At 36.7% G+C, this 26,707-nt stretch overlaps 1 protein-coding gene across 5 annotated transcripts in view; it reads right to left on the bottom strand.

The window, feature by feature from the left end:
• LOC113510250 (neurexin-1) overlaps nucleotides 1–26,707 on the bottom strand; it is a 261,039-nt gene that overhangs the window by 117,535 nt on the left and 116,797 nt on the right. For all 5 annotated transcript variants that reach the window (XM_052900440.1, XM_052900439.1, XM_052900441.1 and 2 more), the window contains exon 5: nucleotides 9,077–9,218. In XM_052900440.1, coding sequence (XP_052756400.1) covers nucleotides 9,077–9,218 — 142 coding nt within the window. The remainder of the gene's footprint in view (nucleotides 1–9,076; nucleotides 9,219–26,707) is intronic.

Raw genomic sequence — 26,707 nt, 5'->3', positions numbered from 1 at the left:
CCCTCTTTAAACACCATCAAAGCCTACCTGCGGTTACCGGGGGGAAAGGGATTGTTAGTAATAGAGACTAAGAATTCCATTGCTAGCAATATACCTAACCAGGTCGACCTCCACGCGGTTCCCCCTGGAAAATATCATGGTTAATCCCGGATGAATTGATCATGATGGGCTAACTGGCCTGTTTTCATTGTCATCGATCATCCCTCACTGGTGCTCCGCCAGTGTATACCGATAGCGCAGGCGGGGTTACCCATTAAAAACAATACCGGCGGTTACCATCCCGCCTACCAAGCATGGCAGCAACTGGTAAACCTCTCTTTCTGGGGGTGTGGTATTTGTATTAATAGATAAATAAAAATTTTATTTTCATGAAAGTCTCCACTCCATCTTCCAATATTTACTAGTTGAATTTAAAAATGACTTAAAAAAAGAAATGAAATACAGTTGGAGAACTTACGGCGCGTGTGTTAATTACGGTTTAATCTAATTGCTTTTCATCTTCGGCCCTGCAAAGCGGCAAGGTGAATCGCCAGCATAAAAAGCGCAATGGACAAGCTTAATTGCTGTAATCAACATCAAGGACGTTAGTTATAGGTAGGTAGTTGTAGCATTTAATTCCTGCAGACATTCGCATCTAATTTGGCCAATTAGAGCCGGCCACCTCCATAGTCGCACAAACTAATGTTTAATTAATCAAGTAATTAAAAAACCTCCTACAAGACTATTTACTCATTACATTCTTTTGTCATTTTTTTTAATTCAGAAAAGAAAAAACAATTTTTAGTAGTGAAAATACAATTATTGATATTACTGACGATTTTTTATTATAATTTATTTTGTAATTGGGAATATCTCTTAGAGTCCTATTAATATCATAAATGTAAAACCTATTGACTTAACGTCTCTATTCATTTGGTTGCTAGAATTACCAGAGGGAGACTTTGTACAAAAGTCGATTGCTTGGGTACCTCTGTCCCATTCGTGTTTCTACCGTGAAACAGTTGTGTTTGCATGGCTGTATTTCGGTTTGAAGGGTGGGATATGGCGTGAATTTACTGGGTACAGAGGAATAACACCTGAGGAATGGCAACGCATGGGAGGTATCATGGGCGAAAGAGTATATTCTGTTATGTCCATGGTACTGCTCATGTCTATAGGCGACGGTTACCACTTTCCATCAGGTGGGCCGTCAGCTTGTTTGCCATTCTAAATTGTATAAAACAAATAAAACAAAATATGTCGTATAGAAGCAAGTATAAGTAAAACACAATACATTAGTGCATAGGTTGTTTACCTATGTCCTTCTCCAGCCTCTATAGTATGTGTATAGCAAATTTTATAGTAATGAGTTAAGCCATTATAGCGCTAACAGATAAGAGGTAATAAACAAACATACTTTCACATTTATAATATTAGAAAGGATACACAATAATAAATAAATACCTTTTGGGAGGACGAGATTGTTAGAAATGGGGACTAAGGGCCCTATTACTAGCAATATACCCAACCAGGTCGCCCTCCCCACGGTCCCCCCTGGAAACCATCGTGCTGAATTCCTAGTATATTCATCACGATGGACTAACTGACTTACCTTTTTCATTCTCACCTATCATCTCTTACTGGAGCCCCGCCAGCGTATATCGTTAGCGCAGGCGGGGTTATCATTCCATTATCATCCATTAAAAAAAAAACCACTAGACAAATTTTCCAGCGCCATCTAGTTTCCGAACTAAGCAGAGCTTGTACTATGGGTACTAGACAACTTAAGAAAACCACGCCACGACTCAATGACCCGGGGGCAATTATCCCCGGATTTAAAGCCGGGGTTAAGCAGTCCTCCCCGAAGCCCCCACCTAAACCTTCCTAGAAGGGTTAAGAAGACTTGGACTGATTAGACAACTAACAAATATATCGTCATCACATCAGCCGCTAACCGTCCACTGCCAAAAGTCGACTTCCCTCTTGGGTTGTTTTGCCAGTATTGGCAACGCTTAGCGGCTAGTTGGCAACTGCAGTTAGGCTTTGGTTACTTTTTAAGAGGACTGCTACTGCCCATCCCTCGATGTTTAAGTTCCCTTAGACGCCTCTTACTATACCGAGAAAGGGATGGCCAATTCTATGCCGGGACCACACGGCTTTATAACCAATATATACTTCTGGGGGGAAAGGAATTGTTAGCGATAGGGTCTAACAACCCCCTTGCTAACAATGTTACTAATCAGGTCGACCTCCACGTGGTTCCCCCTGGAAACCATCGTGGTTACTTCTCTTGGAATTCTTCACAATGGGCTAACTGAAAATATTCATCCTCATCTATCATCCCTCGCTGGTGCCCCGCCAGCGTATATCGTTAGCGCAGGCGAGGTTATCATTCCATTATCACCTTTTTATAAAAACATACTTTTTTATAAATATATTACTACTTAGAAAACATTTAGACTAATTATACAAACAGACATATTCATGTGAAATCGTCATAAAAGACACCTAGTAATTAAAAAAATTAGTAGCAAAAATACCAAACTCCTTGTATTTAGTCGGGCTAATTCACCCCTAATCTCATTAGCTGTTAAGCGACGAGTACCAATTAGTGATGTTCAACCACAGTAGGTACCAACAATTAAAAACAACACAGCCACGCCGCGGAATGTTCTCGAGTAATATTAACAGAGCTGTTTGTAACTTTAGCGAGATACAAGTGCTCGAATTGAAGTGATACTTGTCGATTGTTCGCAAAGTACGTGAGAGCTTGGTGTTGGGACGAATTTGTATCTGACAAGGACAATCGCCAAAACAATATGACAACAACATTGAAATTTGACAAATTACCAAAAGTTTTTTATTTTATATACCACTGAGGTGGCAAACAAGCATACGGCCCACCTCATGGTAAACGGTTTTTTTTTAGTGGATGATAATGAAACGGTAACCCCGCCTGCGCTAACGATATACGCTGGCGGAGCACCAGTGCCACAAACACAACTTGTTTGCATGGCTGTGTTTTGGTTTGAAGAGTGGGGTATGGCAGTGAATTTACACGGTACATAGGAATAACACCTGAGTCCTCAGGAATGGCGACACATGGAAGGTATCATGGGTGAAACAGTATACTCTGTTATGTTCATGGTACTACTCATGTCTATAGACGACGGTTACCACTTTCCATCAGGTGGATGATCGTCAACTTGTTTGCCATTCTAAATTGCATAAAAAAAATGTCAGAATTATGAGATACCAAACATAAAACAAACAATGCGACTGCATCCATAAAAGTAGATTCACTTTTATGAAATGTCGCTCTTAAAACATCACAAAAGGCCTCACTGCCCAATCCGCTTATTAAGCATGACAACTACTGGCAAAACTCTACTTTAGATTTTTTTATGGGTGATAATGGAATGGTAACTCCACCCGCGCTATCGGTATACACCGGCGGGGCACCAGTGAGGGATGATTGGCGACGATAAAGCAGGCCAGTTAGCCCATCGTGATGAATTCAACAAGAATTGTTCACAATGGTTTCCAGGGGGAACCACGTGGAGGTCAACCTAATAGGGCATATTGCTAGCAATGGGGCTGTCAAACTCCATTACTAACAATCCCTTTCCCCCTTCTCCTTTATGGTGAAGGCTTACATTCAGCAGCGGACAGTTAATGGCTGATATTAAAATTAATATTGAAAGTCGCCAAGAGAAATCCATATAAAACGCTCGTTTGCATTATTCAAAACATGTTCATGGTAATATATGTGTTGTCACAATATTACGTGGATCGCTTGACATTCATGCTTATTTGCAGAATAAGGGAAAATAATTACATGTCAAGAAAACCGTTAGCTCGTTTCCCACACTTTAACACAAAAGCTTTTAAGCTTGGTGACGTATAATATGAGGAAAGCACCGGAAAATAAAGCACTTCTCACTTAAAGTCGCGTGCTGGCTCAGCGTTTCGGGTTTCAAAAGAATTTATACTGCATCTTTTTAGCGAAAGAAGGTTTTCTAGTTGTCTACTTTTTAATGACTTCAAAAAAGGAATATGTTTTCAATTCGGTTGTATTAGTTTATTTGGTCATTTATTTATTTATTATTACCTGCAGAGTATAGATAATTAAAGTCCACTCACACACACACACACACACACATACACACACGCACACACACACTATAAGCATTTATAATTTTTGTTTACGTCAAATTATTTATAATTAATTATAAATACATTATTTAGTAATTATAATTAAATATTATTTTAATTTTTATTATTTATATTCGTTATTATCATTGGTGGTTCTCTCTCTTTGTACATTGCGGTGTCCCTATGGGGTGTCACATGTCTTATGCATTTACCTGTCATCAGATAGATTATAACAATTAATCTGTACCAAATCTGTAATAAATAAATAATAAATGTTTGTTACTTCACAGCTCCATCATTTTATCTATACTTATAATAAATCTGTAGAGAGATCAATTCTGTTCATGAAATATATTTCCAAAATAACTATCGGCGGGTGATTAGTGATCGATACTGATGCCAAAAATGCAATCAGTAAAATTTTTGTCTATCTGTCTGTATGTTCGTTATAGAAACAAAAACTACTCGACGGATTTTAACGAAACTTGGTACAATTATTCTTCATACTCCCGGGCAGGTTATAGTATACTTTTCATCACGCTACGATCAATAGGAGCAGAGCAGTGCAGGGAAATGTTGGGAAAACGTTAGAAGTTACTCCATCTTTAAGCTTCCGTCGCGTGTGCAACCTTAATGGCTACTTTTTAAAATGCAAAAATGTCCACCTATGCGACGCCGGGACGGGCCGCTAATTAATAATATAAATGTGAAATTTTTTTAAAGATATTTTGATCCTGGCTGATAATGACTTTACATATAGAATACTTTATATACTGACGTATGCAAACGATGCCGCGAGATGTAAATAGTAGATAGATACTCTTTATTGCTTTCTCTAAAAGCTTACAATAGTAAACTCATTATAAATATAAACAATTACATATAATAATCATAATGAGAAAACAATGGGCGACCTTATCGCTGAAAGCGATATATATATATGTATATATATATATATATATATATATATATATATATATATATATATATATATATATATATATATAGTATACCATATTGATGATAATGATATCAGCCATTATCTGTTGAACATATTGCCAATAGTTGCCACGCTTGACAGACAGTAATAAAAGTTCAGTTAGAAAAAACCAGCACTTTAAAATTGGTATTTTACATTTTACAACGTTTAACGTTTATAAAAGGCTACATTATCTCAAGTACAGTTAAATTAACTAAACCTTTAATTAAACCACATAACCTTTAGACTTGAGAACAATGATCAAAGATGTCACTGACTTTGACACCTACACATGTATTCCAAAATTAGTAACAAACGGATTACACCTGCAAGGTCTCTGCGAAGAACTTGACAGTTTGAATGACGTTCCCACATGCAAACCTTATATTTGGTACGATAAGGGCTCATTCACACAACGAGGAATTGTTTTATTTGTTTTCTTTTTATAGATCGACGATTTAAGATAAATGGCAGTAAAATTACAGCGTGCTTTGTGACTTAACACACCATTCTATAATCCAATAGAGGCGAATTCGATTCCCGCATAATACAAACTTTTTTATTCATATGTGTGTTTGTATTTTTTTAATGGGTTATAATGGAGTGGTAACCCCACCCGCGCTATCGGTATACACCGGCGGGGCACCAGTGAATGATGATAGGTTAAGATGAAGCAGGTCAGTTAGCCCATCGTGACGAATTCATCAAGAATTGTTCACGATGGTTTTCAGGGGGAACCACGTGGAGGTTGACCTAATAGGGCATACTGCTAGCAATGGGGCTGTCTGTTTGTATTGGTCTGGGTGGTTTCTATACATCATCGTCATCATCATATCAACCTTTAACTGTCCACTGCTGAACATAAGCCTCCCGCTTGGGAGCTTTGCCTGTAGTTACCACACTTGGCAGATGGATTGGCAACCGCAGTCAGGCTTTAGAGATATTTTAAAAGGGACGCTGCTGCCCATCCCTCGCCCTTCCTTGGTCGCCTCTTACGACACCCACAGGAAAGGAAGGGGTGGCTTATTCTATGCAGAGATAATTTCTATGTATTATATATATTTATCTAGTGTAACATACAGTACAAGCTTTGCTTAGTTTTGGGACTAAATCATCATTGTCATGATACCCCTACCCCATAGATCGACGTAAGGAAAGGTCCTGAGCCACCTGCATCTACTAACACCCTGCAGTGCATTTGAGGTCGTCACTCCATTTACTGGAGATTTTCTACACTGGGTTTTCCTGTACGGGGTCGGAGTGGATCGAAAGTGGTAAGTGTGAGTGAAATAAATAAATATATATATATATATATATATATATATATATATATATATATATATATATATATATATATATAAAGGTAGGGAGATGAAGCCCATAATGATGATGATGACGATACAAATATAATATTTTTACTTTTCTTATTACTACATTTTTTTTTAATTCTCAAGCAAAATGAAATATGCAGCTCTTGTTATATAAATCGTTATAAAATTACGTTAGAAATCACTTTAAAACGTGCGCTAGAAGTTTTAAATCGATCGAGAATAATAAATACTTTAATGTAAATCTAACTTTTTAATTGGATTACAACCCGTGTCATTCAGTTATCTGGGATGACTGCGTTTCCAATTATGGATTACAGAAGGTGTAAGTAATTACCATGTACGTACAAATTAAGTTGAATAACTTAAAAACAATTATGTAAGAATGGTGAAGAGGCTGCCGGCCCACCTAATGGATAATGGTAATCCAAGCCTGCATACATGAAAAGCATCAAGGTCATTACAATATATTTTAATTAATTAAATTTATTGACCAAAATAAAATGAGGTACAAAAGATGGACTTAATGCTAGTAGCATTCTCTGCCAATCAACCTTTTTTTTTATATACCACTGAGGTGGCAAACAGGCATACGAACCACCTGATGGTAAGTAGTTACAATAGCCTAACTTTTGGGATGAACAGTGAATCACGAACGGCTTAATGGCTGACATGATAATTATGACTTTTAAATTACAAAAATAAATCCAACCAACAAAACAAATCGTGTGGTCCATTTAATCCTAAATGAGAAAATGAGTTTGTTTGTTACCTCTTAGCGTCTTAACGACTTAATGAATACCTTTGAAATTTAATATATATACGTACTATATGGGATGGTAAAGGATATAGGCTCATTTTTATCTCGCTCAGTAAAGCGAAGTCGCGGGTAAAAATTTATATAAAATAAAACAACTATGTAATAGTTTTTTCAAAGAGATATCACGCCGACTCGTGGAGACCTCTGGTGACCGGAAGGCTGGCCTATACTTTGGTCAACGCATCTCTATAGCTATTCTGTGTGGAAATACAGCAAGTCTCCTAGCTACTCTACCAGTTGGCAACAGCTAGTATGATATATATAAATAATTAACTATATTATCTTATTAATATAATTTGTTAAATATATAATAAAATTTACTATGTAAAACTTTGTTTTATAACAAAGTTTTATAGTTACACTAATTCTATAATTTCATATGTCATTATACTGTTGAGTTTCTTACAGATTGTTCTCAACAGATAACAACTTTCCAAACACTGGATACGTAAAAAAATATTATTTAAAAGTGCTTATATAGTACATTACTGCAGCGGCTAGCAACTGAGGCACTGATGGACGAACGTGCAAATGTGAGCTAAGACGTAGCCGAGGCACACATACGTGACTCCATCAATGCCTAGTTGTGGCCAAGGCTTGTATAGTACTTTTCGCAAACAATGCGCGGAAATCAAAAACACAATTTTACTCTTTAAATTACAGGACAGATATGAGTTTACATAGTAATTTATCTGGCCGCAAAACACGACAGATATGGAATTTCATACAACTTTTGCCGGCCGCTGCCCGCACGTATCTAGCCAGTACGACAATTTTGATTTATCTCGAAGAAGATTGTCAAAATAATGCTCACATTTCCAAGCATGTTTGAGAAAAACAAGTTTATTGGAATAAAGATGATTTGAATTTGCTGTTGTGACAACCCTGTGAACTTTTATTGAAAGTATTCTACGAACCGGGGGTTTCGCGGAGAGAGAGACGCCGTAGGTACTTATATTGTCGGCTTTTGCACGACTACAAAAGAGATTAATTTCTACTTTTTTTTCTATGTTGCTACTATCGAGTTCCTCTCCATATCGATGGCGGAAAAATTTTTTTAATGGATGACAATAGAATGATAGGTCATTATTCCACCAGAGGGAGACTTTGTACAAAAGTCGATTGCTTGGGCACCTCTGTCCCATTCGTGTTTCAACCGTGAAGCAGTTGTGTTTGCATGGCTGTGTTTCGGTTTGAAGGGTGGGATATGGCGTAAATTTATTGGGTACAGAGGAATAACACCTGAGTCTTCAGGAATAGCAACGCATGGGGGGGGGTATCATGGGCGAAAGAGTATACTCTGTTATGTCCATGGTACTGCTCATGTCTATTTTTTTTTTATACAACATAGAATGGCAAACAATTGATGAAAGCCTGATGGAAAGTCGTAACCGTCGCCTATAGGCGACGGTTACCACTTTCCATCAGGTGCGCCGTCAGTATTCGCCGCTATTCTAAGTAAGTGAATGAAAGTATACTAGTTAGCTCATCATGACAAATACCATAAGAATTAGCCAAGATATGTTCATAATATAAAGCAATTTACCCTATATTGCTAGCAATGGGGCTATTAAATCCCCATTAATTAACAATCCCTTTCTTCCTTGAAAAAAAAATAAAAAGTTTATCAGCCACATCGATATCGCGCATGTCTTACAATGGCATATAATTTTGGAATTCTGGTTTAATGAGTTTATATATAGTATATATATATATATATATATATATATATATATATATATATATATATATATATATATAGTATATATTGATATATGTTATCCGCCGTCAATCACCACTTATGTCTAAACTCACCTCTTTCACAGAAGGCCCCTTCATAATCACCGTCCCGGCACTCGCATATTGGCCCGTCGTCTGTACTGATGCAGACACCGCCGTGCTGACAGGGGTCGCGGCGTTCGCACGCATCTCCACTGGCGTTGCTTGTACGGGATGACTGCAACAATATAAAGATTTATTTATTTAAAAGAACACCAACAGCATATTGCACATATAACAGGGGGGGAAGGGATTGTTAGCAATGGAATTTGACAGCCCCATTGCTAACAATATGCCTTATTAGGTCGACCTTCACGTGGTTCCCTGTGAAAACCATCGTGAACAATTCTTGTTGAATCCGGCACGATGGGCTAACTGACCTGCTTCATCCTCACCTATCATCCTTCACTGGTGCTCCGCCGGTGTATACCGATAGAGCGGGTGTGGTTACCATTCCATTAACATCCATTAAAAAAATGCCATTATCCGAGCTTTTTTTTACCTTCGAACATTCTATAGTTTTATTTCAGCCTATTAAAAGTCGACTGTAAAAGATTCATCTGCGTCATAAATCCGCCATTATATTAAATCTTTATTTTTAATAGATACAATTTAAAGTATATACAATGAATATCTCTATGATCCCGGCATAGAATAGGCTACCCCTTCCTTCCCCGTGAGTGTCGTAAGAGGCGACTAAGGGAGGGCAAGGGATGGGCAGCAGCATCCCTCTAAAACATTTGTAAAGCCTAACTGCGGTTGCCAATCCGCCTGCCAAGCATGCCAACTACTGACAAAACCCCCTAAGGGGGAGGTTTATTTTTAGCGTTAGACACTAAAAGCTAATATCGTCATAGTCGTAGAATACTGACGGATCTTTATATGTAATTTTTGTCAGATCCGCCAGTATTCTACGACTATGACGATATGATGACAATGAAAATTATACAAAATAATTTCAAAATATAATACGTACGTAAGTTAAGTTAGGTACGAAACCTTTCTCGTAAATTCGTAATTAATTTTGTTGTGATTAGGTTAAATTTAATCATCATATTTATGTAAAGGGTACACATAGCGCCATCTGTTATCGCTTTGGGAATAACTCAGCGCAAGCCATATTGTATATCTCTCTCTAATTTCGTCTGTCACTTGCGTTGCACGGTTAAAATATGTATTTAAATAAAATATAAGATAAATTAAAAGTTGATGTCTATTTTTCGATCCAACCATCTCAACAAACTTTGATCGAAACATTAAAACGGATTAAAACATATTCCACGTATCGGTCGAAATAATATTCACATACTTTGTGACGTTAAAACTCATTAAAACAACATGAAATTGAAAGATACCAAATATAACTGGATATAACCGGTACAAAAGCATTAACTGATTAAATCTAGCGTCAGCAGTTCAATGAGATTATTGTCAACGCTGCAAAATAATCTGATATAAATCGATGCATTGATGCATTTTAACTATTATTTAAGATAACTAAATTAATAAACGAAAACATGTTTTCTATATCTAAATATGCAACTTGTAAACGCTTAAATGAATCTTGTATATTTACATTACACTGTACAGATTTCAATTTTTAAACTAGCTTTACCCACCTAGTTCGTATGCGAGGGGGAAAGGGATTGTTAGCAATGGAGTTTCACAGCCACATTGCTAGCAATATGCCCTATTAGGTCGACCACCACGTGGTTCCCCCTGGAAACCACCATGAACTATTCTTGTTGAATTTGTCACGATAGACTAACTGACCTACTTTATCCTCACCTATCATCCTTCACTGGTGCCCCGTCGGTGTATACCGCGCTATCGGTGTATAGATAGATATGTATATAGGCATAAATGCTCACACACTTTGTTCAATTTCAAAAAGTAATAGCTTTATATTAAATAATTTTGTTAGACAATAACACAAGCGTTATATTCTTATAAACATTCCATTAACGGTTAATTAGCCGGATAATTAAACCGGTTAACTTCTGTTCGTGAACATAGGGTTGAGACAATGGATTTATGAATGTTGCGATATAGGAGTCGGTACAAAACAACGCTATTGATTATCGTACATTAGTTTCCCACTATTGGGAAAAGTTCTGTCTTTGCAAGAAGAAGATATAGCTTACTATTAGAACTTTGAACACGTAGTTCGATATAAGGTTTTTTTAACCAATTTCAAAGAAAAGAAGGTTTTTAATTCGTGTGTAGTTTTTTAATGTTTGTTACCTCATAACTCCGTCAGTTATAATTCGATTTGGAAAATTAAAAGTCGTTTGCTTGGGTACCTTTGTCTCATTCGTGTTTATACCGTGAAGCAGTTGTGTTTGCATGGCTGTGTTTCGGTATGAAGGGTGTCATGGCAGTGAATTTACAGAGTACAGACGAATAATACCTGAGTCCTCAGGAATGGCAACGCGGGAGGGATATCATGGGCGAAACAGTATACTCTGTTTTGTCCATGGTACTGCTCATGTCTATAGGCGACGGTTGCCACTTTCCATCAGATGGGCCGTCAGCTTATTTGCCATTCTAAGTTGTATAAAAAAAAGGCGAAATCGTATGTATACAAGTAGAAAAAGGTATTCTTTACTCGACCAGAAAAACGACAATTTCAATCGTCACAATGGGCCACTGCAGATAGAATTTGGCGGAATGGGGATACTGCAACGACCCAACTTGTAACTGAGGTGTCACACCCCAAACGATCCCTTCTTATCCGTACACCGCCTAACGGTTACGCGGTAAAGGACCTGGTTGAGGTCATTGACATTGTTTTTAGTTTAGAAAGATTTTGGGCTAATATTTGACTCATTAACCGTTACAATAAAAAAGAATAAGAATCGATACAAAATTATAATTAAATCGATGTGAAAGTAAAAATGATTAGAAAATAAAAAATATCAGATTCGAAGTATCGATTCAGAATGAGCGATGAAATCACTTCATTGTACATACAAATGACCTTCGTGGCATTGTGGTAGACACCTCGCTACAATTGTCATTATTGTATTTTTTTTTTCATAAATATGGTTTTATACTTTACGTAAATATGGTCTCCAGTTTGATACTCCATCAATTTTTTTTTATTGGTTGAAAATGTAGTGGTAACCCCGCCTGCGCTAATGGGATACGCTGGCGGAGCACCAGTGAAGGGTGATCGATGAAGATGAAAACAGGCCAGTTAGCCCATCATGATGAATTCATCAGGAATTAATCATGATAGTTTCCAGGGGGAACCGCGAGGAGGTCGACCTGGTTGGATATATTGCTAGCAATGGGATTCTTAATCTCCAGTACTAACAATCCCTTTCCTCTCCATCAATCTAGGTCTTTTCTGAATTAATTCGACTCTGAGTATTCTGAATACAACCCAAATGTTCGTTGTCTGAGTTATTTTAACAGAAGGTATTCAAGCTTGCCGTATGTTTACTATGTAATGTCGTGTGGTTCCAACATAGAATGAGCGGTCCCAACATAGAATCATGGGGAGAAAGATTGTTAGTAATAAGGACTTGCTAACAATGTACCCTCTCATGTCGACCTCCACTCGGTTCCTCCTGGAAATCATCGTGAAAAATAATTGTCAAATACGTCCCGATAGGCCAACTGACCCGACATCATCCTCGCCTATCATCTTTCACTGGTGCCCCGCCAGTGTATATCAATAACGCGGATGGAACTGCCATTTCATTATGAACAATTAAAAAAAAAACATAGAATGAGCCATCCTTTTCTTGTCAGTGCGTGTCTTAAAAAGCGATTAAAGGAACTATGGAAGAATGGGCATTCGCCCTTTTAAAACGTCACCAAAAACCTAACTGCAGTTGCAAACCCGCCTGCCAAGCATGGTGACTACAGGCAAAATCCCTCTCACAGGGGAGACCCATTATCAATAGTGGACAATTAATGGCTGATATAAATGGATGAATGAACTTGCTTGACCAGACTATTGATCTAATTAGATTTTTTTTTCTACAACACAGGGGGCAAACGAGCATGCGGCTCAGCTGATGGTAAATGACTACCGCCGCCCATGATCACCCACAACACCAGCGGCATTGCAGGTGTGCTGCCGACCTTTTAAAAAGGACTATACTGTTTTCTTGAAGGTGATGTTGTTCTATCGGTACGGAAATACTGCTGCTGGAAGTTGATTCCAAAGAATGGTTGTGCGTGGAAGAAAGTGCCTTGAAAAACGCACGGTGAAAGACCGCCACTCGTCCAGATAATTGGGATGAAACTTTAGTTTGTGGCGGGTTGTAGGGTGGTGAAAATCAGCAGATACAGTTAGATTACAGTTAGATCAATGGTCTGGTTCTAAAGCTAAAGTTACTTAAAAGATACAAACAAAAAATCAGTCTCCTTTGATATCCATTCCCATAATACCCATCAAAAACTTTACGTGCACCACTCTTATTGATTGAACAATTTGACGCTAATAAAAACACACATATATCATATATAACGACATCAGATATCCAATTTCTAAATGGCACGTGTCCTGAAAAAAAAAATATATCATAAACAGTTGATAAAACCGTAAACCCATCGTTTCTTGGAAGAAAGTGTCGCGGGTCCTCGCAAATTGGGGAAAATGCCTGCGGCCTTTACGTTCTATCGTGTGTCATTTTTATAAGAACACATTATCTGATGTTTTACTAAGAAATTCACTTTTAGGTGGGCGAGCTTGGATGATAATCGTTGGAGAAACAAGACACTTATGACCTACGCAGACGAGCGATATTTCGTTTATATATAATATATTTTGTTTGATATATAGAAGTGTTTTGGCCAACTAGCTGTCGACGCCACCTAATGAAAAATAACTGTCGCCTACAGATATGAAAAATGCCAGGAACATCATAGAATAGATTGTAGTACCCATAGGTAAAGCGAAAGCGCAAATTTATGCAACACTATTATCGGTTGCTCAACGACAGAATAGACAATCCTGCAACTCTCAGCCGTTGTTCTTTGTACGCACCCCAACGCTGCATGCGATTGCGTGCTTGTCGACTACTATCAGCACCGCCGGTTCGCACCTGTACTGCTCAGTTTGCTCCCACTTATCAGGCTATTTCTCTGCTCAATTCTCTGATTGCTCAGCAGCCAGATATTGATATATTTAATGACAAAATAGATATGTTTTTAAATGTTGTTTAAATTTCTTAAGTTTGTAAAATAAACCTATGGCTCACTACACGTTTTGGGTTACTGTAAGTATGGTGAGTAATTTATAAATAAATAAATAAAAATAAATAAATAGTGTTCATGATTATTAAAAATTTCCAAGAAATAACGTATTTTGTCTTTGTACACTATAATTTTAAAGCCCTATCTTTTTTTTTATGCAACATAGAATATCAAACAAGCTGACGGTCCACCTGATTGAAAGTAGTAACCGTCGCCTATAGACATGAGCAGTACCATGGACACAACAGAGTACTAGAGAGAGTATACTGTTTCGCCCATAATACCCTCCATGCGTTGTCATTCCTGAAGACTCAGGTGTTATTTCTCTGTACCCTGTAAATTCACTGACATATCCCACCCTTCAAACTGAAAAACAGTCATGTATACACAATTGCTTCACGGTACAAACACGAATGGGATGAAGGTGTCTAAGCAAACGATTTTTGTACAAATTCTCCCTCAGACATCTCTGATATATCGTACGTATCAAATCATATCAGCGCCTTCAAACCAAAACACAATCATGCAAGTACAGCTTTTTCATAGCAGAAAAACGAATGAGACTGGAATGGAATTGAGCTACCCAAGCAGACGACTTTTATACAAAACCACCCTTTGATTCTCAATCGATTTAAGAAAGAAGGATATATATATACTTTATTGCACTTGTAAGTTACATATAAAATAATGTATTTATAAATATTGTGAGCAAGTGTGGACTTATCTCTGATAGAGATCTCTTCCAGTCAACCCAATACAGTGAGAAAGCATGTCGTTAGCGGGCAGCTAAAGTGGTACAGCTTTTTATGTAAAATAAAAAACTTCATAGTCAGTTCTACATAAATTTGGATTTTTTTTTTTTATTTTATCTCAAAGAATATATTATACTTACAGATTGGTCCCATAGAAATATTTTCGAAATCGTTTCAATAGCCGAGTTTTAGATCAATATAATTAGTTTTGTCACGATTGAAGTCGGTTTTTTTGTGGACTTAATTTTTAATTATATCCTTTATTTTTAATTCGTCTTTCCAAATGTTTTTTTTTCAATAACTGTATTATGAAAAAAGAGAGAGAGACCATTACCCTAGTATTGTCACAGTATAAGTAACAGTACTTTTAGCCCAACCTGACCAAACATCCCCGTATGGTCCCTGTATAGTAAAAGCCACCTACTACCTTTCCCATGAATGTGTTAGGAAGTGAATAAGAAAACTTAAAACTTAAAACATCACCAAACCCAAGGATTGGATACAGCAGTTACAAAGGCAGTCTATGAGGAAGACTACGTTCAGTAGTAGACAGTTAACAGCTGATATGGTAATGAAGACCAAACTTAGCCAAAGCGGACCAAACTCAGCCAAAGCGGACCAAACTTAGCCAAAGTGGGCCAAACTTAGTCAAACTTGACTAAACTCAAATATACTGACCAAATTTGACCAAATTTAGCCAAGCTGAGCCAAATTTGACTAAACTTGATTAAATTGATGTTATTAATGAGTATTAACCACTCTTAATATCATCATCATCATCATAATGCTCTAATCCATTTCACGTCAACCTTCAAACAACAATGAACGAAACAAACTGAACACTCAATGGAAACAATAAATTACTTACTTAACTGATTTTGTATATATTTTTATTTCAATAACTGCCCTAAGAGTCCGTTCAACCCTCGACCTTCTGAATAAATCATGTCGCGCGCACCGACGTGGACGTAACAAAAAATCAACTTTCGCCTTAAATTCAACCTTAATTCTTAAGTAGTAAGAACCAAAAATCCTTTGATCATATGTAATTATTTTGTCAAATTACCATTACACCAAATCCTTGAGGACGTGTCAGTTTTTTTTCACTATTTTTATATCCATTCATGTAATAACTCACAGTGCGACCATTTTCATATACATTCGTGTCCATATCCTTTTAGTCTTTAGAAAAATTTTAAAAATCTTTCGATAAGATCTATTAAAAAAAAATACGAAATACTCGTATTACAGAAACAAAACTAATTTTTGTTTCTTAAAATACTTAATTTTGAGCACTTTTAATGGTATTTTTTATTTATTCATCTGGCACTCGATTTGGAATGCAGTTTTAGCTCAAAATAATATACAAGAAAATCAGCTAATCTGTTGCCAACTATTAACGTGAATTTACAGGGTACAGAGGAATAACACCTAAATCCTCAGGAATAACAACGCATGGGGGGTATCATGGGCGAAACAGTATATTCTGTTATGTCCATGGTACTGCTCATGTCTATAGGCAACGGTTACCACTTTCCATCAGGTGGGCCGTCAGCTTCTAAGTTGTGTAAAAAAAAAGATTAAGGTTTATAGGGAAATAAAAAAAAAATTGGAAGCATCTTGTTGGTAATAGATTATTACCGGCAAGATTATCCCCACAGAATGGCTGTTTTACCCCTACGGGTGTAATTACCCAATGGGTCGGAAGCCCAGGCTCTCTATTAATTAACTTTAATTACCACAGTAATAAAACACCAAGAACAGTTATTTATTTGCGGTCTTTTGGCCTGTTTTATAGGATGTAGGGAGTAATGGGCATAGCCGGGGCCATACCACCATCGCATTATCTATTTGTGACGCATAGAATGGTGCATTCTTTTATGATCATAAATCACTTTTCTTGTATTTTTTTTGTGTATATGACGAATGAAGAATGAATAAATGTATGAATGAATAAATAAACGAATGAATAAATTAATGAGTGAATAAATTAATGAGTGAATAAATTAATGAGTGAATAAATAAATGAGTGAATAAATTAATGAGTGAATAAATAAATGAGTGAATAAATTAATGAGTGAATAAATAAATGAGTGAATAATGACTTAAAATCTAGTTTATATTTAATCTTTATACATTATCTTGGTCTATTTCCTTACTATTCCTACATCTAAAATCCACGCGTGCGAAGTATCAGACAAAAAGTGAATGGTTAATATTATATAATCTCGCTCTATCAACAATCGTTCGTATTCTACTCGGCTCACTAGCATTTAGCTCCCCGTATTGGTACAGTGAAACGAGATTGTCAGACAGGAAATTACAAATACACCTGCTGATCGAATACAAAAATGAACAAAGCTCTCTCCAGCTGAAATATTAAGCTAAGAATACCTAAGAGTAAAGGTAATATTTAATGTTACTAACAAGGTTTCTCTAGGGGCAATGTACATGAATTAGGTGCTATTGAACTGCCTTAGAATCTTTATATATATATATATATACATATAGCCGGGTTAGCTAGTGTAATATATATATATATATATATATATATATATACGAGGTTTGTCCGGAAAGTACGTATAAAAGTTTTTTAAAAATTTTATTTTACAATTATTCAGGTAAATCAATTTTATCCCCTTCAAAGTACTCCCCCTGTGACATAATGCACTTGTGCCAACGCCGTTTCCACTGTGAGAAGGCTCCTTGAAAGTCCTCTGGTTGTAGGTTTCTCAGCTGCCCCGTCGTAGCTTTTTTTATCTCATTTATGTCCCCCAAATGCCGCCCCCGAAGTACCAATTTGGTTTTTGGGAACAAGAAGAAGTCACACGGGGCCAAATCCGGCGAATAGGGGGGGTGTTCGGTCACCGTAATGGAATTTTTACTCAAAAACTCACGGACAACAAGAGAGGTGTGGGCAGGGGCATTGTCGTGGTGAAGAATCCAACGCCCCTCTCGCGCCAATTCTGGACGAACTCGTGCCACACGAGCTTTGAGGCGTCTGAGCACATCGACGTAGAATTTTCCATCAACTGTCTGGCCTGGAGGGACGAATTCTTGATGGACAATCCCCCGAACATCGAACTCTTTCTCGGCCCTCTCTGAATCTTTTTAGCCACTTGTGGACGGTTGGTTCCTTCACAGCATCATCCCCATAAACTGTTCTGAGATCGGCAAAAATTTCACGGCCATTCTTGCCGAGTTTCGAGAGAAACTTGATTACGACGCGCTGCTCTTCAACGGAAGCGGGCTCCATGCCGACGGGGTTTCGTTAAGAGGTAACTTCACAGATGGCGTGACAAGCCAGTTCGCACCGCACGGCGGTCAGACCAGAACTGAAGCATTGTTAGGGACATAAGGAAGGGGTCCTGCGCTTACCTGGCCTCCCCACTCCTCTTTCTCGCATTCCAGAACACTTTTATACGAACTTTCCGGACAGACCTCGTATATATATATATATATAATAAAATTGTAACTGGTCGCTGTTACAATTTTAGGTGGGCTTTATGAACGCAATAGGACCCAAAACAATGATTTATAAAATTTTTGTTTTTTTGTCTATACGTTTGTGCGCACTAATCTCAGAAATAGGTTGTAATAATAATTATGTTTATTATAGTAAATAATGGTGAATTTTATAGACTCGCTGCTGCCGAGTCCGTACTAATAGTATAAATATGTTATACTATTAGTACGGACTTTATAGTTATATTTATAGTTAACGGACGTTATAGTTTTTTTTTTAACTTATAGCACCTTATTATATTTACTATTTAATTTATTCTTTTAGTTTTTGCTAATATAGCTTTTTTACTAGAAAAAAGAATTTGAGACTTTATTTATTAAATATTAACACTAGTTTTAAGAAGTATGTTACGTTAATTAACATTAACATACTGTATGTATTGGTTTGAGTAGTTTCTATGCATAATAATGTGATAGTACATACGTATGTACATAGCAATATGTTTGTGGTCCTTCGAGCCGGATCAGGTCGATAGTTCATATCTAGCTATACGCTAGTTTCGATCCTTACTTAAAAAATCTGAATATATTTCATTTGAGACATATAATTTCCAACAATAATTTAGTACTAGTGGAATGAAAATGCAAAAAAATCCATTCTTTAGCTGAATATGTGATCTATGTTGGGACGTGAGGTGCGTGATAACGCTGCCCGAGGACCGACCTTCATCTGTATGCACGACCTATATTTCAATGATTAATGTATGTGGAACTGTACATTGATGAATTTATCCATACCTGTCCACATTTCACGTCGAAAATATGACTTCATTTATATTTCTGCATTTCCATCCTTATTTTATTGTGAATATGAAACTGAATTTATATGTCACGTCTTGACGATTCGACAACCAATCGTTATGAAATTCAGAAGCACGTTATATTTGGGGTGAAGAAAGACATGCTACTTCTATCATCTAGATCTATCCCGGGCAATCAATATATGCCATGCTGCGCAACCGTGGAGCAGACTGCCTTCTAACATATGGGATAGCCTTTCCATTACTTCCTTCAAGAAATGGTTTTTATTTTTGATGGGTGAAAATGGTATGGTAACCCCACCTGCGCTAACGGGTTACGCTGGCGGAGCACCAGTGAAGGGTGATAGATGAGAATGAAAACAGGCCAGTTAGCCCATCATGATGAATTCATCAGGAATTAACCATCATAGTTTCCAGGGGGAACCGCGAGAAGTCAACCTGGTTGGGTATATTGCTAGCAATGGGATTCTCAGTCTCCATTACTAACAATCCCTTTCCCCCCACGCATGTATTATACATATAAACCTTCCTCTTGAATCAATCTATCTATTAAAAAAACCACATAAAAATCCGTTGCGTAATTTTAAACATCTAAGCATATATAGGAACAGAGAGACGGGAAGCAACTTTGTTTTATACTATGTAATTATTTCATTAAATTGTTTTTTTTTACAACACGGGGGGCAAAAGAACATGCGGCTCACCTGATGGTAAGTGACTACCGCCGCTCATGATCACCCACAACACCAGCGGCATTGCAGGTGTGCTGCCGGCCTTTTAAAAAGGAATATACTCTTTTCTTGAAGGTTATGTTGTCGTATCGGTTCGGAAATACTGCTGTTGGAAGTTGATTCCAAAGAGTGGTTGTGCGTGGTTGTGTGTGTGTTATTATGAGACTTATGTCCAACAGTGGACAATTAAAGACTTATATGATGATAATCTAGACAAGCAATGCCTGAATTTAACATACCAGATATATATATTTACCAGAGGGAGACTTTGTACAAAAGTCGATTGCTTGGGTACCTCTGTCCCGTTCGTGTTTCAACCGTAAAGCAGTTGTGTTTGCATGGCTGTGTTTCGGTTTGAAGGGTGGGATATGGCGTGAGTTTACTGGGTACAGATGAATAACACCTGAGTCCTCAGGAATGGCAACGCATGGGGAGTATCATGGGCGAAACAGTATACTCTGTTATGTCTATGGTACTGCTCATGTCTATAGGCGACGGTTACCACTTTCCATCAGGTGGGCCGTCAGCTTGTTCGCCATTCTAAGTTGTATAAAAAAAAAAAAATCCGTTCCGTACATTAGCTTTCCAACCGCTACAACAACTAATAAGAGGTTACTTTGTCGCCAAGCCCCTGGAATGGCAATAGAGAAACGTAATATACATAAGCCCTGTACCACAATAAACACAAGAAAAATACAATCACAGTAGGTGAGGTTTGAAAAACTACACAATATCTCGGCAACCCTCTTTATACAAACGGACGTGCCGTCGGGTTCAGATAAAAAAAAAATAATAGCCGTCCTGGTACCAAGGAACTGTTGGATAAGATTTCATACCGTATTTTATTGCTGTGGTAAGTACCGCAAAACTGATATGTCCAAAAATAAATATGCCTTCGTGATTTTTATGTGTGAATAAATTACACGATATTTTAATTAAATAAATTCTTTTTTTTATTTCAGCCGTTTACTGTCCACTGTTGAACATAAGCATTCCCCATAAGAGAAGTTTTGCACAGTAGTTGCCACGCTTGGCAGACGGATTGACAATCGCAGTTAGGCTTTTAGAGATGTTTTAAAATGGACGCTGCTGTCCATCCCCCTTCTTTTCGTTCCTTTTTCGTACCACTTTTCATCAGGTGGACCATCAGCTTGTTTGCCATTCTTAGTTGTATAAAATGAAAAGAAAAAAAAACCTATTTTCATTCCAAATTGCCTAAAAAACATTTTCCATTTTACATGCTTACTGAACATATTCATAGAATAATATTTTCACCTGAACTCGGATATTAACCTCTGAGTGACCTTAGCACCGTTACCTCAAAGGTCATCTAGATAAAAGGCAATAAATTTTGGAAATATGCCTTCACAATCAAGATTTCTACTGGTTGAACACTGAAAGGGTTTTTATACGATTTTAATGTTAAAATTATACCATGAGTAGGCCATTTTGGTAATTCTATGGAAGTAATGCTACCGAGGGTAGTGGTAACGAGTGAAAATTAATTCTTTATATATATATATATATATATATATATATATATATATATATATATATATATATATATATATATATATATATATATATATATATATATATATATATATATATATATATATATATTATGCATTCTGTAGGTATAATATTCAAAATTACGAGTATATCATCTGTAGCTATATATATAATGTCCATGGTATATATTTAGCTATATATATAATGCTGATAGCATTGCACCCGTGCGAAGCCGGGGCGGGTCGCTAGTTTTTTTATAACTTTTCTTGACGCAAATACTGAAAATTGAGACTAGAAGATTCTAAATTCAATACCTATACATCCCTCCCGCCGTTTCGTTGTTACAACTCTTAGATTACGCTCAGGACATTATCCAAATGCAAAATTCGCTTTTCTCATGAAAAAAGTTAATAATCCGAATTGTGATGTTTGTAACACATTGGATGATGTTCACCATATGATATCTGAATGTACGAAATACAAAACACAAACGGAAGTATTGATACAGAAATATAGTCTCAATAGACAGGAGATTGGTTTACTTTCAAATATACTCGCAGAGCCACATTCCGGAATGGCAAAATCTTTAATTACTATATTTTTGTATCAATAATTCCCTTTATGAAAATAGACTTCTAAGATATTATGTATTATTTATTTATGTATCAATGTTTTAAGTATGTGAGGTATTTTATAAAATTAGGGTATTATAAGGCTAACATATCCTTATAGGATAAAAGCTTCTAAATAAAAAAGATAAAAAAAAATTCCTCCCGCCGTCATTTCATTCAAAAAATTTCTATGTTGAAAATTTTCCTTTCCCATACATACTTCTTTAGTATATTCCATCCTCGCCTACATGTTCCCTATGAATTGATAGGACGATATTAAATTTTCAAGCCACGTAACCGCTGTCAATTTCGTTTATACCCCTGCAGGTGGTAGACATCGATTTTTCGGACCATTAGGTATTAAAAAAATTATCTCTGTACCAATGTTTAGTTAATTTCATCGTTTTCATCATAAGTTATTCCATGGTATAATGTTTAATAAAACTGTAATTAAACAGAATTTAATACCTTACAATATATGACTAACTGCGTTTTGTCTACGTCATATCTTCTAAAATTTAAGAGTAAATTTAAGGAGCATCTGGTGACGTCAATTTAAAATTAAAAACATAATTTATTTTAATATATGTGCCTACTCGCTTTTCGTTATATATAAGGGATAGGTACTTTGCATGCTCGCAATTTTATATATATATATTTTATTGCACTAAAACATACAGTAACAACAATAAGTTAATAACAATGTTAGCAAAGGCGAACTTATCTCTAAAAGAGATTTCTTCCAGTCAACCTAACACAGTGGCAGTTAGTAGTTATCTGTGGGCTATGGACTGATTGTGTCCGATCTTTGTCGGTGCTGCCCTCTCGCGCCGATCGTCCCTTCTGTTTTCGAACTTCGTATGAGTAACCGCGACTGGCCGCTCTCCTACAAATTAATTAAGGCATAATATATTTCTGCTGTGTTTCGTGTCATCTTTCTGACCATCAGAACACCGGATCCTGTAGAGAGCTGCTGGAATTGTTCGCAGGTGAGTACCTATCCTATTTTTCCAATTACGAAAAGCGAGGTAAAAACCAGCCGGCGACCCGGCTCAAATATCTAAAGGAGTAATTGTGATTATTATTAGGTTGCTTCACCAGCATCTTCTATCTTTATTAACATACTAACGGCCCGTCCCGGCGTCGCACGGTTGGACATTTTAACATTTAAAAAAAGTGGCCATTAAGGCTGCACACGCGACGGAAGCATAAAAATGGAGTAACTTCTCCCGTTTTCCCAACATTTCCCTTCACTGCTTTACTCCTATTGATCGTAGCGTGATGAAAAGTATACTATAACCTGCCCAGGAGTATGAAGAATAATTGTACCAAGTTTCGTTAAAATCCGTCGAGTAGTTTTTGTTTCTATAACGAACATACAGACAGACAGACAAAAATTTTACTGATTGCATTTTTGGCATCAGTATCGATCAATATTCATCTCCTGATAGTTATTTTGGAAATATATTTCATGTACAGAATTGACCTCTCTACAGATTTATTATAAGTATAAATATTTATTTATTTATATGTAGAGGAATATATGTGTAAGTATATATGTATATATAAAATTAAATATGATATAATTAATTGTATCATATTTTATTGTATCATATTGTATCATATTTGAATCGAAGCATTTGGCGTTCCATTGTTTCTGCCTACCCTAATGGGAGACAGGCGTGACAGATATGTATGTATTTATGTATGTATATTTAATTTTGTATAATTTTGTATTTACTTGAGTCTTTTTGTTTGAAAATCGCCCCAATATTGTACACCATTCTACCCGCTGACATTGATGCTCCTTTCCACTTTGGGTTCGCTGGAAAAGAACTCTTTTAGAGTTAATCATTTTAAAATAGCTACCCCGCCTGCGCTAACGATATACACTGGCGGGGCACCATTAACCAATAATAGGTGAGGATGAAAAGGCAGGTTAGTTAGCCCATCGTAATGAATACCCCTGGATGTATTCCATCCAAGTGTACGATGGTTTTCAGAAGGGACCACGTGGAGGTCGACCTGAAAAAGTATATCACTAGCAATATCACAAGTAATCCGCACTGACAACACGCCCTTCCCCTCCAAGTATTACAACTGTTTCTAAAAACTGAATTTAAAATAGTTATCTAGATTTATTTCATTGTTGTTTCTACTTCCAAAATTCACGTGTACGAAGTAGCGAGAAAAAGCTAGTGTTTTATATTCATGAGCGGATCTGTAAAGAAAGAAATATAGTATTTTTCTCATCTATACGCTAAAAGCATTACAACATTGATAAACGAGCCGTGGGGACGCGTGTTGTCACATTGCGTTTTGTTTTCGTAGCGGAGGCGACGCCATTTTTAATTTATCACGTCATGAGCTATCAAGCGCCACGTGACGTCACAATATGGCGGACGCAATCAGCGCAAAGCGCGCGAATATTACGAGAGCTAGATTGATATTAAGTGGAGGATATTTACAAGTAAATTGCCTACGATACCGTTATTTAATTGGGTCGTGGTGTGGTGGTACGGTTCTAAGTTTTAATTTAGGAGTTAAACCTTATGTCTAAGCATCTACATAATGTCGTCACTCTATGGCAAATTTACGAATCTGCCGTTTTTTCAAATTTGACATTTCTTTAAAAATCTACATTTTGCGTCATACTACTTATTGTGGCTTATTTTCAAATTTCTATCTCTAACGGTTAAAGAAATTGAGTAGCTCGAATCTTCATATTTTTGTGATATACCCAAAGTAAACTTAATTAGCATATTTTTATAGTATTTTCTATAATAAACACTTTAATTTGAAAATTTCAATAATTATTTCATCAATTTTTCAATCCTAATTTAGTTATTTTACATGAATGATTGCTATAACGTTGTTATTTAAACTGAATTTCTCTCCAAAACACGTGATTTATACATTGGTATTTTTACGAAAGTGGCACTTTCGTTAGTTTGCCAGATATTAAAATAAATTATTTTCTTTGGCAACTTACTAAACTGCCACTTTCGTAGATTTGCTGTTGTATAACTCAATACCTAGGAACTCTCATGTATGAAGGTGCAAAGTAACGAATTTGCATTTATTCCTGATACTTGTAATATAATAATAATTAATTAAGCGCATTCAATAAAAAACAGGATTTTAAAACTAAAATGTTAGCATGACCTTCTACAATAATCTTCTAATAAAAGTTATTTGCATTCTAATGTTTCAAAACGTTTCCCTGTAAAATGTATCTTTTTCAGTTTCGTAAGTTTACCATAAAGGTGACGATATGTGTGTAAAATTTGTTAGATTGGGAAGAATAACAATAAGAAGAAACTATTTAGATGTAATAACTACCGATTTAACTTACGTGTAATAAGATCAAGAAAGCTCGACTAGTTCGCGCTCAGCGGGCCGAAATGCGCAGTCAAGCTTGCGCTCGCATCATAGTCGCTCATGGTTAAGGAGGGAGGTTACCAGAGGGAGACTTTGTACAAAAGACGATTGCTTGGGTACCTCTGTCCCATTCGTGTTTCAACCGTGAAGCAGTTGTGTTTGCATGGCTGTGTTTCGGTTTGAAGGGTGGGATAGGGCGTGAATTTACTGGGTACAGAGGAATAACATCTGAGTCCTCAGGAATGGCAACGCATGGAGAGTATCATGGGCGAAATAGTATACTCTGTTATGTCCATGGTACTGCTCATGTCTATAGGCGACGGTTACCACTTTCCATCAGGTGGGCCGTCAGCTTGTTTGCCATTCTAAGTTGTATAAAAAAAAATCACGAATTGATCCCGAAACTAGTCAAAACTTCTCGATCTAATTACATGGAACTTTAAACCAGTAGTTATCACATTAAAAATATAATGTGTTCTTCCGAAACTTTTAACAATAAAGAAAAAAACTAAATAATAAAGTATATGCAGTTGTCAAGCGTGGCAACTACTGGCAAAACCTTCTCTTATGGAAAAAGGATTTTACAAATCAATATATTTTATAGTCAATTTAAAAACATTGCCAAAGATAGTGGTAATAACATTTTGTTAGGGGTGGGTATTATTAGTATATTTTAATTTAATAACTACCAGTTTAACTTAGGTGTAATGGGGGGAAAGGGATTGTTAGTAATGGAGACTGAGAATCCCATTGTTAGCAATATGGGTATATTGCTAGCAATGGGATTCTCAGTATCCAACCAGGTCGACCTCCTCGCGGTTCCCCCTGGAAACTACCATGGTTAATTCCTGATGAATTCATCATGATGGGCTAACTGGCCTGTTTTCGTTCTCATCTATCACCCTTCACTGGTGCTCAACCAGCGTATCCCGTTAGCGCAGGCAGGGTTACCAAACCGTTTTCACCCATCAAAAAAAAAAAAACTTAGGTGTAATTAGATCAAAAAACCTCAACTAGTTTCGAAATCAATTCATGATTCAACTCCTCAGCGGACCGAGGCACGCAGTCCGGCTCGTGCTCGCGTCACAGTCACTCATGAGTAAGGATCACGAATTGATTTCAAAACTAGTCGAGCTTCCTCGAACTAATTACACGTAAGTTATAATGTGGTTTTACGAAACTT

This window comes from Galleria mellonella, unplaced genomic scaffold (assembly GCF_026898425.1).
Source record: "Galleria mellonella isolate WM207_F2 unplaced genomic scaffold, CSIRO_AGI_GalMel_v1 utg65, whole genome shotgun sequence".
Classification (NCBI taxonomy): domain Eukaryota; kingdom Metazoa; phylum Arthropoda; class Insecta; order Lepidoptera; family Pyralidae; genus Galleria; species Galleria mellonella.
This window is presented reverse-complemented; position numbering and strand designations above follow the sequence as displayed.